The 14,355-nt window shown below is 50.1% G+C and overlaps 1 protein-coding gene across 1 annotated transcript in view; it reads left to right on the top strand.

Annotated features, from left to right (window-relative positions):
* KCNK12 (potassium two pore domain channel subfamily K member 12) overlaps positions 1-8,284 on the top strand; it is a 48,694-nt gene extending 40,410 nt beyond the window's left edge. The window contains exon 2 of the mRNA XM_074341108.1: positions 2,870-8,284. Within this exon, the coding sequence (XP_074197209.1) occupies positions 2,870-3,771 (902 nt within the window). The 3' untranslated portion in view covers positions 3,772-8,284. The remainder of the gene's footprint in view (positions 1-2,869) is intronic.
* Positions 8,285-14,355: the final 6,071 nt, after the last annotated feature.

The raw sequence follows: 14,355 nt of genomic DNA, 5'->3' as shown, positions 1-14,355 counted from the left end.
GTCTCTTCAGCTCTGGCTGCCTTCTGCAGAGTCCATTTGACACGTGTCACTCACACACATCCTTGACTCAGGATGCCCTAGGAGCAAAGACTGCCCCAACTGCTGCCCTCTTCCCGCCCCTGTCTGTGTGGGCTGCTCCGGTCAGCCTCTGGCCCAGAGAGCTCTCCTGCACAGCTTCAGACTCCAGGAGACACCTCTGGCTCTCCCACCATGTTCCACTCCAGTGCTCCTGGATGAGCCTTTGAGTGTCCACAGCTCAGCCAGCATCCACCAGGAAGTGAGCTGCCAGGCCACACTTGCTACAGCCTGAGGGCCTCTCAATCACCTCCCCCCATCATCTCTTGACCTGGGAATGCCACAACACTCCCTCCTACTTCAAGACCATCTCCTATTATCCTTGGATAATTTCTAGCCTGGAAGTGGGTGGTGGGGCTACTGGTCACCAGACCAATTTTGCTGTTTTAACAGATCCAACATAGATGTACCTAGAACTTCTCTTTAGAATGAGGGCTAACGTATCACATGTCACTCTTAGCTTTAAGACTTTAGATGAAAATTTTAAAGAATAAGGAAATCCCATTCAGTATTCTCTTAAGCACAGTATTTATATTCCATGCTCAGGATTTTTGATCACTTAGCCAAGTGATCCCCCTACTAGCAGTATTGTTTTCCCTTCATGAGTAGCAGCAGTGTTGTGTATGATGTTCTAAGCACCAGGCTAGAAGCCAGGACACGTGCATGGCATCTGTCTCCCACAAGCTGTACGTCATGTCCCCTCTGCCCCTACTCCCTCGCCTGTACAGTTGAGTAGGAGATCAGAATTAAGGTCCCTCACAGCTCTAACAGTCTAGGCATTTTGACATTTTTCTTATTATGAGAGTACAAAAAACTTATACATAGTTTGACAAATTATTACACAACACCCATGAAACTACCAAATCAACAGAACATTTTCAGCACCCCAGACACCCCATAAGTTCCCTTCTAGTCACCACACCCTGCCACCCCAATTCTGACTTTATCAAAATCACTTCCTTGCTTTCCCTTATAATTTTACCAGCCAAGATTCCACCCCTCAAAAAATATTGTAGATCGGTTTTGCCTAGTTTTAATTTTTATATAAATGGAATAATTCTCTTGTGTTCAGCTCCTTTTGTTTAACATTCTTTTGTGAGATTCATTCATGTTGTTGCAAGTAGCAGTGGTTTATGCTTTTTCGTTGATATATAGTATTTCCTTGTATGAATAGACCATAAATTAGTTAGGCTGCAGGTTATCAATCTAGGACTTTTTATAAGTATACACACATGCACACACATACACACACAAACACAAACACTCCCACTCCACATATAGTCATATTGATTCAGAGATGACTTCTGTATGAATTCAAGAACTTGACTTTGGCTTTAAAGTATAGCAAAACTCCTTATCAGGTTCCTGGTTACACTGCTAATTTGTTAGGTTTTTTTTTTTTTTCACACTCTTATGGCCAAATTCTGAATCTAAGGACATAATCTATCTTTCTCAAAAGAAGTATCATTTTAAGATTTTCTCCTAACTTGAGTCAGTAAGCATAAGATGAAGGCCATGCCAGGAAATTGGGCATTTCCTGTAGGAAATCTAAAAAAATGATTAGCATACAAGGTTAAGGGATTATCCTGGAAAAAAAAAAAACAACTTTTCTCTGGATTTTTAGGGGAATAGTAAGCCACTCCTTTCCCAGAATTGGCCCGACTCCACAAACAGTGCATAGGTAGACCTCCTGACATTGGGCATGTATTAGCCACGATGCCGCTGAACTTCTGCTGCAGAGGTGTTGATAGGTGCTATTGTGCCACTCAGGTGATGCATTTTCAACTCAAAGCAGCAGTAGATCCTCATGCTAAGGGATCACATCCTCTCCCATAACCAGAATCAGGCAAACATAGGTCCTACAAAGACATCACAGCCGACAGCTGGCTGAGAGCACAAGATGGAGGAGCAGAGCTGCCTCTCTGCACTGCCCTGGATGGCATGGGCCAAGCATCCTGGTGGGAAGCCAAATTTTCTGCAGAAATCAATTGATAAAGAATCTCCCTTAAACACAGTGCTTTGAACAAATGAGTAAGTTAGGACTTAATTATGAGTTCAAAGCACTAAGCAGCTGCCCAGGCACATTGCAGACCTCCCAGGACAAAAGGACCCCAGACACATGGCAGTGCAGGACCCAGCTAGGCCAAAACCTTTCCCTTGGCTACATGTGTGATCAAGGGTGGTCCTTGGGTGAGAAGGAGCTGATATCCAATGGCGGAGCCACGCTCACTCTCTGAAGGTTGAGGACTCATTCTCAAACAGTTCTTTTGTCAGTTTCATAAACCCCTTTTCAGAGACCATCCAATATAGCTATCTGGACTGAACACCCTCTACCCAGCAATCCCAGATAAAATGAAGCCTTCAAAGGATTCTGTCCTAACAAGGCCCAGGTGTGCCATTGGTACCTAAAAACGATTTCGGGGATGGGAGAGCTGGTGACATTTGTTTGGTTTGTGGGTATCTCAGTGGTTTGCACCAGGGCAGCTGTTCTGTTTTGCATGTCCTGATGGGTCCTTCCCAATGACTATCCTGCCTCTCTCATACTGATTGGTAGGTCCCCAGGACGAGGAGTCAGGGCTCCTCCATCAGTTTAGGGGCTGCCCAGATTTAGGAACCATGTCTAGTGCCACCAAGGGAGACAAATGTCTACGTACTGTTTCCCCTCCACCTGAGTGATGCCACTCAGGATAGAAGCCATATCAGCACCTGCATAGGCCTGCTCCCCCCAACCCCGGGGCCGGCTGGAGACCACCTGCCCAGCCAGGACCTCGTGACCCCTGCTCTGTCTCCACAGGTTTCGGCATGACCACCCCAGCAACAGTGGGTGGGAAGGCCTTCCTCATCGCCTACGGGCTGTTCGGTTGTGCTGGGACCATCTTGTTCTTCAACCTCTTCCTGGAGCGCATCATCTCCCTGCTGGCCTTCATCATGCGCGCCTGCCGGGAGCGCCAGCTGCGCCGCAGTGGCCTACTGCCCGCCACCTTCCGTCGTGGCTCTGCACTATCGGAGGCCGACTGCCTGGCGGGCTGGAAGCCCTCGGTGTACCACGTGCTGCTGATCCTAGGCCTGTTCGCCGTGCTGCTGTCTTGCTGCGCCTCGGCCATGTACACCAGCGTGGAGGGGTGGGACTACATGGACTCGCTCTACTTCTGCTTCGTCACCTTCAGCACCATCGGCTTCGGGGACCTGGTGAGCAGCCAGCACGCCGCCTACCGGAACCAGGGGCTCTACCGCCTGGGCAACTTCCTCTTCATCCTGCTCGGCGTGTGCTGCATTTACTCGCTCTTCAATGTCATCTCCATCCTCATCAAGCAGGTGCTCAACTGGATGCTGCGCAAGCTGAGCTGCCGCTGCTGCGCACGCTGCTGCCCAGCGCCCGGCGCGCCCCTGGCCCGGCGCAACGCCATCACCCCGGGCTCCCGGCTGCGCCGCCGCCTGGCCGCGCTCGGCGCAGACCCCGCGGCCCGCGACAGCGATGCCGAGGGCCGCCGCCTATCGGGCGAGCTCATCTCCATGCGCGACCTCACAGCCTCCAACAAAGTGTCGCTGGCGCTGCTGCAGAAGCAGCTGTCCGAGACAGCCAACGGCTACCCGCGCAGTGTGTGCGTCAACACGCGCCAGAACGGCTTCTCGGGCGGCGTGGGCGCGCTGGGCATCATGAACAACCGCCTGGCCGAGACCAGCGCCTCCAGGTAGACCGCGCGCCTCGCCGCTCCAGGGACCCTCACCAGGCTGGCGTGCCCGGCGGCGTTCGCTTTCCTTCTCTAAGACGCTGGCGCTTTCTTAATCTTGATCCAATAAAATGAAACCAAAAAAAAATTTTTTTTTAAAGAAATACTATTTGGCCAGGCCTGATGTTATCAAGGGCAGGTTTTGGGGGAGCCTGTTTTCCTTGTGGGTCCCTTCTTGGAGAGCTGTGGTCCCCAGCAGATCCTCCTCCAGGGAGAGAAAAAGTGGCACCCCAGACCCTCACCTGGTGCATACCGCAGCGAGGAGTGTGCCGCCCCTGGGTTTAGCAGACTGGCACTAAACCCAGTCTCCATGCACATAAGCAGCTGGCAACCCCAAAGCATATGGTGCAACTTTTCATGGCTCTGACTTACCTCCGCAGCATTTAGAATCCTGGCCCAGCCTAGCAGCTTCCTTCTGGTCGTCAGAAGTGATATAGTCACAGTTTTGACAGGTGGGGGTGGGGAGAGCCATATGTTGCCTCCCGATGTATATATATAGAAGAGTCGCTACACACAAAGAATGGTGTAGTATTATGCAATGAGATGAAACATAGCACCAACTTGAGGACTATGGCATTTCCCTGAGATTTGGGAATTGCAGTGGTAAGGGGCTTAGCAGGCTTTTCTCAGCCTGGAGTTAGTCCACTTAGCACAGAGCACTGGGCAGCTACTTCTAAAGAGGGAAGGCCCCTAGGGAGCATTCAGGCCGCAGGAGCACAGCTCTGCTTCAGCTGGCTGATCCCTGAGGCTCATGGCACATCTCTGAATCCCCTCAACCCTCCTTTCACCAGCATCATCCAAGGGAAAGCTTTTCCTAATTAACAGGAATATCTGAGTCTTCTCTGACAAGATTTTTCTTTGTTGGTGTGGACTTTTTTTTTCTTAACTGTTTTCCCTTTTAGAGAGTGCAAGGGTGCCGAGTGCAATACCCCCTCCAGCTGCCCCTCCTCCTCTGCAGCAGGGTTCTGTCTGCTAGAGCTGTGGGCCCCAGGGCCTGCAGCACCAGGAACCAAAGCAGCCGTCCTGCAAGTGTCAGAGAATTTGACTCCAGAGCCTCTGATGTGTTTGGGACATATCCCATTCTAAACCCTGTTTGGCCCCCACTGATAATCAAGTGAATGTGTTTTCTACACACACACAGTCTGTATTGGAGGCGGAGAAAAGCAAGAGGGAGAGAGCTGGTGGTTGGAAGCAATTTTACGAATAAAGTTTTGCTCTGGATGATCCTCAACTGAGGGACAGGTTCTCCCAGACTCTGTCTTGTAGGGGTCACTTGACCTGGGGGAAGGCCAGATACCCAGCCTTCACTGAAGAGATGAGGGTCTTAGACTGCAAAGGAACAATACTCTTTTGGCCCATTTTAGTCATCCAAAAAGATGAGGATCCCAAGGACAAATACCAGAGTCTAGTCAGACACCGTGTGACCCATCAATATATATACAGCTTCTGACAGGAAATCTTAGAAAAGCACCAGGACTTCTCACACCCTCTGCCTGAGAGGCATCAAAAGCCGTGAAATCTCCCTCCCTGGCAGTGAAGAAAACATATGTGCCTGGAACTCATACACACACACACACACACACACACACACACACACACACACACAGCATTAAGAGTCATACTTGAATGTCAGCCTCCCCTTTCCCCTTCCAGTTCATGGCAGGAAGGAAAAAACAAGTTAGGATCTGAGTGACTCTCTAGCTACTTCAGGTCATTTCTTCTTTGGAGGTGAGGGGTAATTTCTAATTTGGATTGGGATTGGTTTTTTAAGCACTGGCTCTAATTTGAGGGTGAAACCAGTGAGAAGGAGCTGGCCAGGAGAGAGGTCAGTCTTGCCAGTTCCTGAAGGGTGGGCTTCCAGAGAGCCGCACTTTCAGGATACACTGTGAGGTCAGTCAGGCCAGCTCCATGAGCCACTTGCCCCAACCCCGCCAACCCTTTCCCCCATCCGAGTGATGGCTGCAGTCACACTGAAGGGATGGCACTCTCAGAGAGGCACAGTTTTTTTTTAGGGCAGAGTTCTCTAGCAGGACCTAGAAATAAAGTATCATCTTTATTCCTTTAAAAGAAAGGAAGATTAGAAGGCATCCAATTAGAGGTGTCACCTAGGCAACGGGAAATAACTTGAGGATCTGAGCCATCCGGAGGGGAAAGTAGACATCCCCATGACAGAGACATCTAGACCGTGAGGATGTAATAGCAGCAAAAAAGCAGCCAGCCCAGAGAAAGTGAGCCCCAGGAACAGCACAGGAGGCTTAAGACACAGTCACCCAGGCTCCTTGAGCCAGACAGGCCAAAGGGGCATCCAGGTGATCCACCGACCAGCACACAGGACTCCACAGAATCCCATCCTCACAGGAGGGAACAGGACCTGCCTACAGAGAGGAAAATCTCAAAACCCTCCTTGGCAGTCTACTCTGTCAGCAGTGCTTCCTAGAGTCTATTCTGAGTTGCTCATGCTGCAGCCTTAGCTGTTTTCACTTCTTTTCCTATGCTTTGCCTTTGGAAGGAGGCAACTGGAAACAGCTTTAGCAAGCTTCTGAGGGAATCGAAAGCATGGTTTGAGGGGCAGGAAAGGGACACTTCGAGTTCACCAACCTCCCAGAGAAACACCAGTCCTCTAGTATACAATGGTAGCTCAGGCCTCAGTGGTATGCATGTATTTTTGCCCATGTTCCCCTGGTCCCCCACTCCGCCCCCCTCCCCTCATCTCAATACATCAGTATCCTTCACCTCAGGCCAAGGGTCTCAGTGTCTCAGATGCCAGGGACTTCTTCCCAGAAGAGCCAGGCTCCCAAGGTCAGGGGGACTGATGGAGCCCAGACTCATGCCTAATGGGCTTGTTTGACATCCTGCTTAAGGGCGAGCATTGAGAACCAGACCTGCTTGACAAGTAGGGATGGGGTCCTCCCATCATTTCAGGATTATAGACATTGTTAGGGACCTCTTTCTTTGGTGCAGACTCTTCTGAACCTCAGGCTAAGAAAGGGCTCCATTCTCTTCGATGCTGTGGCCTCTCCCATCATGTGGGGGTCTCCACTCTGACCCACAGCTGGTCACTCACTGTAGTCACAATGCCTCCAGGCTTGAGAAGTTGCTTCCTAACCTGAGGCCTACACCCATCCCTCTCATGTTGAGGCTGTGGGGCTCCCATAAAGACAGCATGGGCTCAAAGAAGCCCTTGCCACCCATCCATGGCCACACAGAAACCAGGGTCTTAGCAAGCGGCCGGGCCTTCTCAGAGCTGAGGAGGCAGAAAAGGAGCATCCTTGCTCCCTTGCTTGCTAAGAAGGCCGGGTGGTCAGGCTGCTGTGTTCTCTGACTGAAGCCAGCTGCTTTGGGCCTATGAAGGAGTCAAAAGGCTCAGGTAGCCTCAGACCCTCAGCTTGTGGAAAATGCCAGACAGTCCTGGGCATTTGCCAGGAGTGTCACACATCACAGCATCACACACACACACACACACACACACACACACACACACACACACACACACACACACACACACACACACACACACACACACACACGTCAGCCTTACGAAGAGTGACTAGGCCCGTTCCCCAAGGGAAAAAATCCCAGTCTGGGCCACTTTAAGAAAGAAAGATTTCACATTTTTAACTCTCTGGAGATCTGCGAGGGCCTGGAAAATTCCTCTCTGTCTTGGGGGAATTTCATGGACACTTTGCATGTATCTGTGTTTTACATAGAAGCCAGCGACCAAACCCAAGCCAAACCCTGGAAAACAGCTGCTAAATTTACCCAGGCTCCTCTGTCCCTCAGACAAGCCTCCAAGCAGGTCCCTTCTTCCTGTACCCTGGGTGGGGGGTGCCTGAGCCCTCCTGGCCACCGGCAGCACATAGAGGCGAAGACCACAGGAGCTGGGGGCCAGGCGGCTTCGTCTTACTGTAACTTTTTACATTCTTCACAAACAAAAAGCACAATTCCACATGCATACTGTCTGGAAAGCACATCCAGGCAGACTGCTTGAGGCATTTCTGAGTCCAGAAGAGGTGCTGGCTGGGGCTCATTTCTTTGTTGGAATGGTTGTTAGAAAATGTGCTGGCCAGTGCCGTTGAAGGCTCCACACTCTGCGAGGTGGGGAGAGGGGTGCTGCTGAAACCATCCCCCAGGACCGGCTCTTCAGCATGGACTCAGGGTCTGGACTCTCGCTCCTGGAGCAGCTCTGACACCTCCAGGCATCGCGCCCAGCCAGTCTCATCACACATTGAGAAGCAGTGAGATTTCTGCACCAACCTGGCCCAAGACCCCCTTCCCCTTTCTGTCAGCCTCTTCTCCTGCCCCCTCCTCCCCTTTGCTTTACAAATCATTTTCTATGCTACCTGTTCTCTCAGGAGGGGGTTAGAGCATGCAGGGCAAGTCTGCAGGGTTTCTTAGACAATACATTTATTTTTCTGAGCAATGCTCCAAGAAAGGGCTTGGAGGGTGTTTAAATTAAAGATAAATAAAATGCAGCCTGCCACCCCTTTGAGCTGTTTGCTTTCTGTCTGTCAGAGCCACCTGCCTCCCGATCTCCCTGATCACACCTCTTCTCAGGAGGACCCAGGAGACATTAGCTCCGAGGATTGGGCCCTGGTGGCAGCGTCCCAGGGGAGTCACTCTGGAAAACAACAGTGATATCCATCTGAGCTGAGAGCACCAATGGACCTCACAGGCAGCTTGGCCAGACTGCCAGAGCTGTAAAGAAGGCAGGGGCATGGAAGAACCCAGCGCTGGGAGAGTTGGGAGATGGTCCCAACCGTGGCTGAGATTCCCAACCCTGGCTGTGCAGCAGATTCTCTGAAGGGAGCTTGGAAAGATACTGATGCCCTGGCCCCATCCTGACTCCCGGAGATTCTAATTTCAGTGGTCTGAGGAGGAGTGCAGGGAGGCACTGGAATTTTTTGGCAGCTGCCCAGGTGATTCTAAAGGGCAACCAGGGTCTTGAACCCACACTCTGAACATGGAGCACTCACACTGTGGGTGGAAAGAGCACCCATTTAGAAGCTAGGAGGTTTGAATTCTAGATCTGCCTCTGGAAGCCAACTTCCTCAGATCCTCAGTTTCTCCATCTCTAAAATGGGATAATGATATTGTCACCCCCCAACCCCCACCTCTCAGGAGGCTGGGAACTCTGAAAATTGTAAGTGCTCCACAAGTACAGTGTCACTGATATAGAGGCATTTCATGACAAGAGACCTGGTAGCCCCTATTGCTTCTGCAGGGAGCCCCTTCTGCGGGGCCAGCTGGAGAAGAAGGCTGCAGCCAAATGATGGCTTCTGCCCACAATGCCTTTGCAAACATCTTCTTTTGGGCACCTCTTTAATCAACATCTCCAAACTACACTGAGGCTTCCTCTCTCCTCCACAGACCCCTCCCCAGGTCATCTTTTTCCTTCCAGTTGCCCTAGAGAAGCCCTAGAGATGGGAGTGACTTGATAGGTCCCTCAAGTACAGGCCCTGCCTGCCTCAGTCTGCAAAATCCCTCTGGCTCCTCCCAGTCCCAGAGACTTCATATGGCAGCAGTAACACGCGTTGTACTATTTTCCATTCTGTTTTTTGGTTTTGTTTTGTTTCAATGCTGGTCAAAGCTATTAAACTGATTTCCTGATCTGCCTAGGAATCATACCCAGCAGTTTGCAAAACATGAGCATACGGTGTTTCTGGAAAGAGATCTTCCAGCTAAGACCTACCAGCTAGCTGGGGCAGTGAGGGAGCTTGGTGGGCTCTGGTCACCTATCAGCCTTCCTCTCTCTTTGGGTCTCGTGCCCCAACTGTGTAATCAACTCAGGTGGGTGTTTTAGCTGCATGAAGTGGTCCTTACTTTCCTTTCAAGTTCTAAGGCCTGTGATTCCTACAACATTTTAAATCCCAGCTGGCCATCCTGGATGGACTGCCACCCCTCTCCCTTCTATGGTCAGTTACTTTTCTGTGAGTGTATTTGTTTTTCTAACAAGAAGATTAAATTAAAAAAAGAACTTACATTTACTTAGCCAGGTCCTTGAACAAGAGATTTGCATATTTACCTCACTTAATCTCCTACCAACCTTGGGAATTTGTTACTTCCCCAACCCAGCATTTTGTCCTGGTCAGAGGGGTTAAGTAACTTTCCTACTTTGGGGTCAGGAACATTCCTTGTTGACTGGAGAGACAAGCGTGAGAAGGACAGAACAGCCTCTACTGCCCACGAACTTCAGGCTTGCGGGAGGCCAACAGCAGACTGGGCACCACAGTCCTGCAGGATGAGGGCTCCACGTCCATGGGCAGTCTAGGTTGCCAGGAGCCCCCAGGGAGAGGCAGCCAGCCCACCAGGAAGTCGGGGAAGACTCTCGGAGGCAGGCTGTCCAGGCTGACCCAGAGGGGCCACAGTGAGCTGGCTGATGGGGGACGGAAGTGTCCCAGGCAGAAGGAGCCGTATGTGAGAAGACAGAGAGGGAAGCTGTGTGCAGTTCTGCAGGCCTGGAGCCCACAGAGTGCCTTCTCGGCAGGTAAGAAGTGGAGTGTGGGCAAAGAAAATCACATTCATGGCCCCTTCCTACTCCATTTTGAGGGAAATGTTCACAGAAGGGATGATGGTAGAATTACCAAAGAAAGACTCAACCATAAAGCAATGAACCCAGTGATGAGAGCTCACTTCTACCTCTCGGGCTGACTGTTTGCAGATCTCCTCCCCTCACTGAGGTTCCTTTTCTGTGTCAGCAGAATGAGGGACTGGCCTCTCAGTTCTGATACTCTGAGGTTTGGGAGGAGAAATGTAACAGTGCCATGGGGATTCCTATCAAGAACCACCCTCAGCAAACATCAGCCATATGCCTGACCCAGCCTGGACAATTTATTCCAGTTCTTCTTTGTCCATGGACTGGGCAGAGCTTCTGGATACAGGATGGAAGGAAATGTGCCCCACGGAGGACTGGCCAGCTTCCTGCTGAAAGCTGCAGCCTCAACACATCCCCAATCCTGTGAGCACCTCCATGAGCTCCAGGTCATCATTTTCAATTGTCCCTGCTTCTTCCAGGACAAACGAAGTACCATTCTCTATAGTTGTGCTGTCTGATGCAGGCGCCACCAGCCACACACAGCTCTTTAATTTTAAATGAATTTAAATTAAGTGAAATTCAAAATTCAGCTCTTCTACTGCACTGACCACAGTTCAAATGCTCAGTATCCCCATGTGGCTAATGGCTACCATATTGGCCAGCACACATACAGAACATTTTCGTCATTGTAGCAAGGTCTGTTACACAGTGCTGCTCTAGAGAGAGCTTTGGGATCAGAAAGCTTGAACACCATGGTGGCCCTGTGGCCAGGGGTTGGTGGAAATTGAAGTGGGAGCTCTTCCCCAACCACCATGCCCCACTGTGGTCCCCTCTGCCTCCATGTGACCTCTTCTCCCTTGTCTCTATGGAAAGCCCTCCAGCTGCTGTTCACCATGGGGCATCCATCCCTCCCCTGCCCCCAAGGCAAAGGCATTTGGTTACCCCTTGAGGCCTCCCTCAGGACTTTACACTAGGGTGGATGACATCCATGCTCCGTGGGCATCTCTCTGCAAAATGGGACCCTCTCCCATCACGGCCACCACAGACATTGGGGATATGGGTAGATTTCTTTGGGATACACATAATTACACATAAGAGAGCCATTGGTCCAAAAATGTATGTGCATGCACAACCACGCAAATATTTCTGGAATGTTCCAGGAATTGTTGCAAACAAGATTACAAAGCAAAACTTCATGGAGCTGCTCCCTTTCACTCAGACATTCATTAAGGAATGTTCTGGCAGAGGGAGAGCAAGAAAAGGAGCATTTGCTAGACTCTGCAGATGGAGGTAAATGAGGACCAGCAAGGAGAAGGTCACACAGCAGTTCACTAGCCAAACCACAGCAGAAGCCAAAGAGCCTTCCTGCCAGTCACAGCTCTGTCCAGTCCATTTATCTGCTCCTGTGTTCATTCATTCAACAAACACATATAAACACCTATTGGGTGCATGCTGTGTGCTGGGCCCTACAGAGGTTATAGTCAATAATACATGAATCTAGCCCTTCATGGTCTAGGAGCTACAGCATGGCAGTAGGTGACCACAGAAGCAGACGCACCCAGGGCTCAGGGCTGAGCCCCATGCTGAGCACTGTCTGGCTCTGTACTTCACCCCAGCTCTACTCCTCTGGCCCCCCATTCCACATCTACCTTCCACCTGGCCAAGAATAAGATACTTTCTTTGTTTATTAAAATCTCAGCAGCAAGTTAACACCAGAGTTTAGTGACCTCTTCTACCCACACTCCATCTTCTTGGCTTCTCTACCTAAAATTGCTCCAGACCAGGTTCTCACACCCAGGTCACAGGACTGCTGAGTTTCACTCAGCAGGCACAAGCCATGATGGTTCATCATATTCCTGGTTGGAATCATAGCTGCCTGCAGGTGAGACTTTAGGGTTGTTGAGAAGGCCTATCAAAATAAGCTGTGGAACTTTGGCTTCTGTCTGCTGGGATGCTCTTCTGAGAACAGTATTCCTGCCCCCCTATCCTTTGGGAAAACTCCAGACCACCTCCCTGTGGTCCAGTGGATCTGTGGATCACAGGGTGCCTACTGCATTCATTAGAAATGCATTCAACTGCAATTAACAGACAGCCCAAGAGACAGTAGCTTAAAAAAAATAGAAACAGGGGTTTATGTGATTAAGACAACCAGAAGTCTGGGTGCAGGTGGTGGGGTGGTCCGTGACTCGGTGGTGCCCTCAGTAAGGCTGGTTCCTCCTCTCTTCCTTCTCTGCCATCCTTAGCATCCTGGCTTTGGTCCTCATGCCTATGACCTCAGGTGCCAGAGGGAGCTACACTGCCAAGTCTCACATCCATGTTACCAGCAGTAAGAAGTAGGGAGAGAGACTTCCTGGTATGCCTTGTATGCCTTTCCCAGGCTTCCTCAGGGACTTTCTGCTGGCATCTTATTGACCAGGAGAGTGTCACATGGTCACCATTGCCTATAAGGGAGGCCAGGAGATGGTGCATCTTTCTTTCAATCCTCTATACAAGAGGACAAGGCCAAGGAGTTGGGATGGTGTGGAGTAAGACCATCGACGGTCCTAGCCACCCCTCCCCTCTTGGCTGGATCAATCATGGCTCCACATCCTCGGAGACACAGTCATTGGTCTAAGGGAGGGCACATGCCCCAGGCCAGGGGAGCAGTCCTTGGCCTTATGAAGACTGGAGGTGACAGAGTAGTCCTTTCTCCTCTTAGATTACAAACTAGGCCTAGTACACCAGTCAGGGCAAAGTTAATATAGAATCCCATCCAGCTGGTTTAAGCAGAAAAGATTTATTATAGGTGATAAACTTTGACCTGGCCACTTGGCCCACTGACACTGACAACCGAAAGGGTGACATAATCCAATTCAGGCATGTCACAGGGCACTGGTGTCATATTTCCCGGGAAGAGTCTTATGTGCTTAGGAGAGACACCTGGATACCATAATCCTGAGATGGGCACCACATGCAAACAATAGGCCACCAATAGTTCCCCAATATTTACACCCCAACAAATCCAGCCAACGCCAATCAGAGATTTTGCTTTTCTGCTATGGGACAGAGGGGGAATTTGCAGTCTTGTTTCTTTTTTTAATTGAGGCATAGTTGACATGTAACATTATATTAATTTCAGGTGTATAACATAATAATTCAATATTTGTATACACTGCAAAATGATCACCACAGTAAGTCTCATTACCAACTGTCACATACAAAGTTACAAGATTCTTGTGTGTGTGTGATGAGAACTTTTAAGATTTACTCGCTTAGCAACTCTTCAATACGCAATACAGTATCATTAACTATAGTCACCATGCTGTACTTTACAGCAGTCTTTTGATTTTAAAAGACCTATTCCATTTCGCCTCCTCAAACTTCACCTAGACAGCCTTCCTAGACCCTGTCTTGGATCAGGTTTTCTGCTTGGCAGTCAAATTTTTTGCTCAGCACTCTAGTTTGGGTCTCTGTTGGGCTTTATTTTTTAATTTAACCTTGGCTGTTAAATGGCCTATTTATCACTGGGAAAGCTGAAAAGACTCTAGGTTGAGCTCTCAGGACTCTCAGGAGAGACACACCCACAGGGCCAGGTCACTAAGTAGAGTGCCACCTCTCCTATGATCAGGAAGTAGCCCTTTTCATGAAGGCTGCCATGAAAAAGAAGCCACTCCCCTCAAACCAGATACATTCACTTGCCAGCAGAAAACAGCAGAAGCATGGGCTCCACCTCCAATCTGCCTTTCAAATCTTGGGCAAATGCATCTAACGTGCAGAATCTCATCCTGATTGGTAGATGCAAGAGTCTGGGAAATGTAGTTTTCAGCCCTCTAGCCTCTGCAGTACAGGACAGCCCACTAGAAGGAGGGTGGGGTAGATGGGGTGTGCGTGTCTACCACATACTGCCAGCAGGGGCTGTCAGTCAGCGATTATTCCCCTTCTCTGCCACGCGGAGGATCTGCCTACAATAGGGGACAGGGAGGCCACTGCGCAAAGGGAAGCAGAGGCAGACCTACCTGCCTGTTTGAGCCCAGCTGT

Source organism: Camelus bactrianus, chromosome 15, assembly GCF_048773025.1.
Source record: "Camelus bactrianus isolate YW-2024 breed Bactrian camel chromosome 15, ASM4877302v1, whole genome shotgun sequence".
In the NCBI taxonomy this organism is placed as follows: domain Eukaryota; kingdom Metazoa; phylum Chordata; class Mammalia; order Artiodactyla; family Camelidae; genus Camelus; species Camelus bactrianus.
This window is presented reverse-complemented; position numbering and strand designations above follow the sequence as displayed.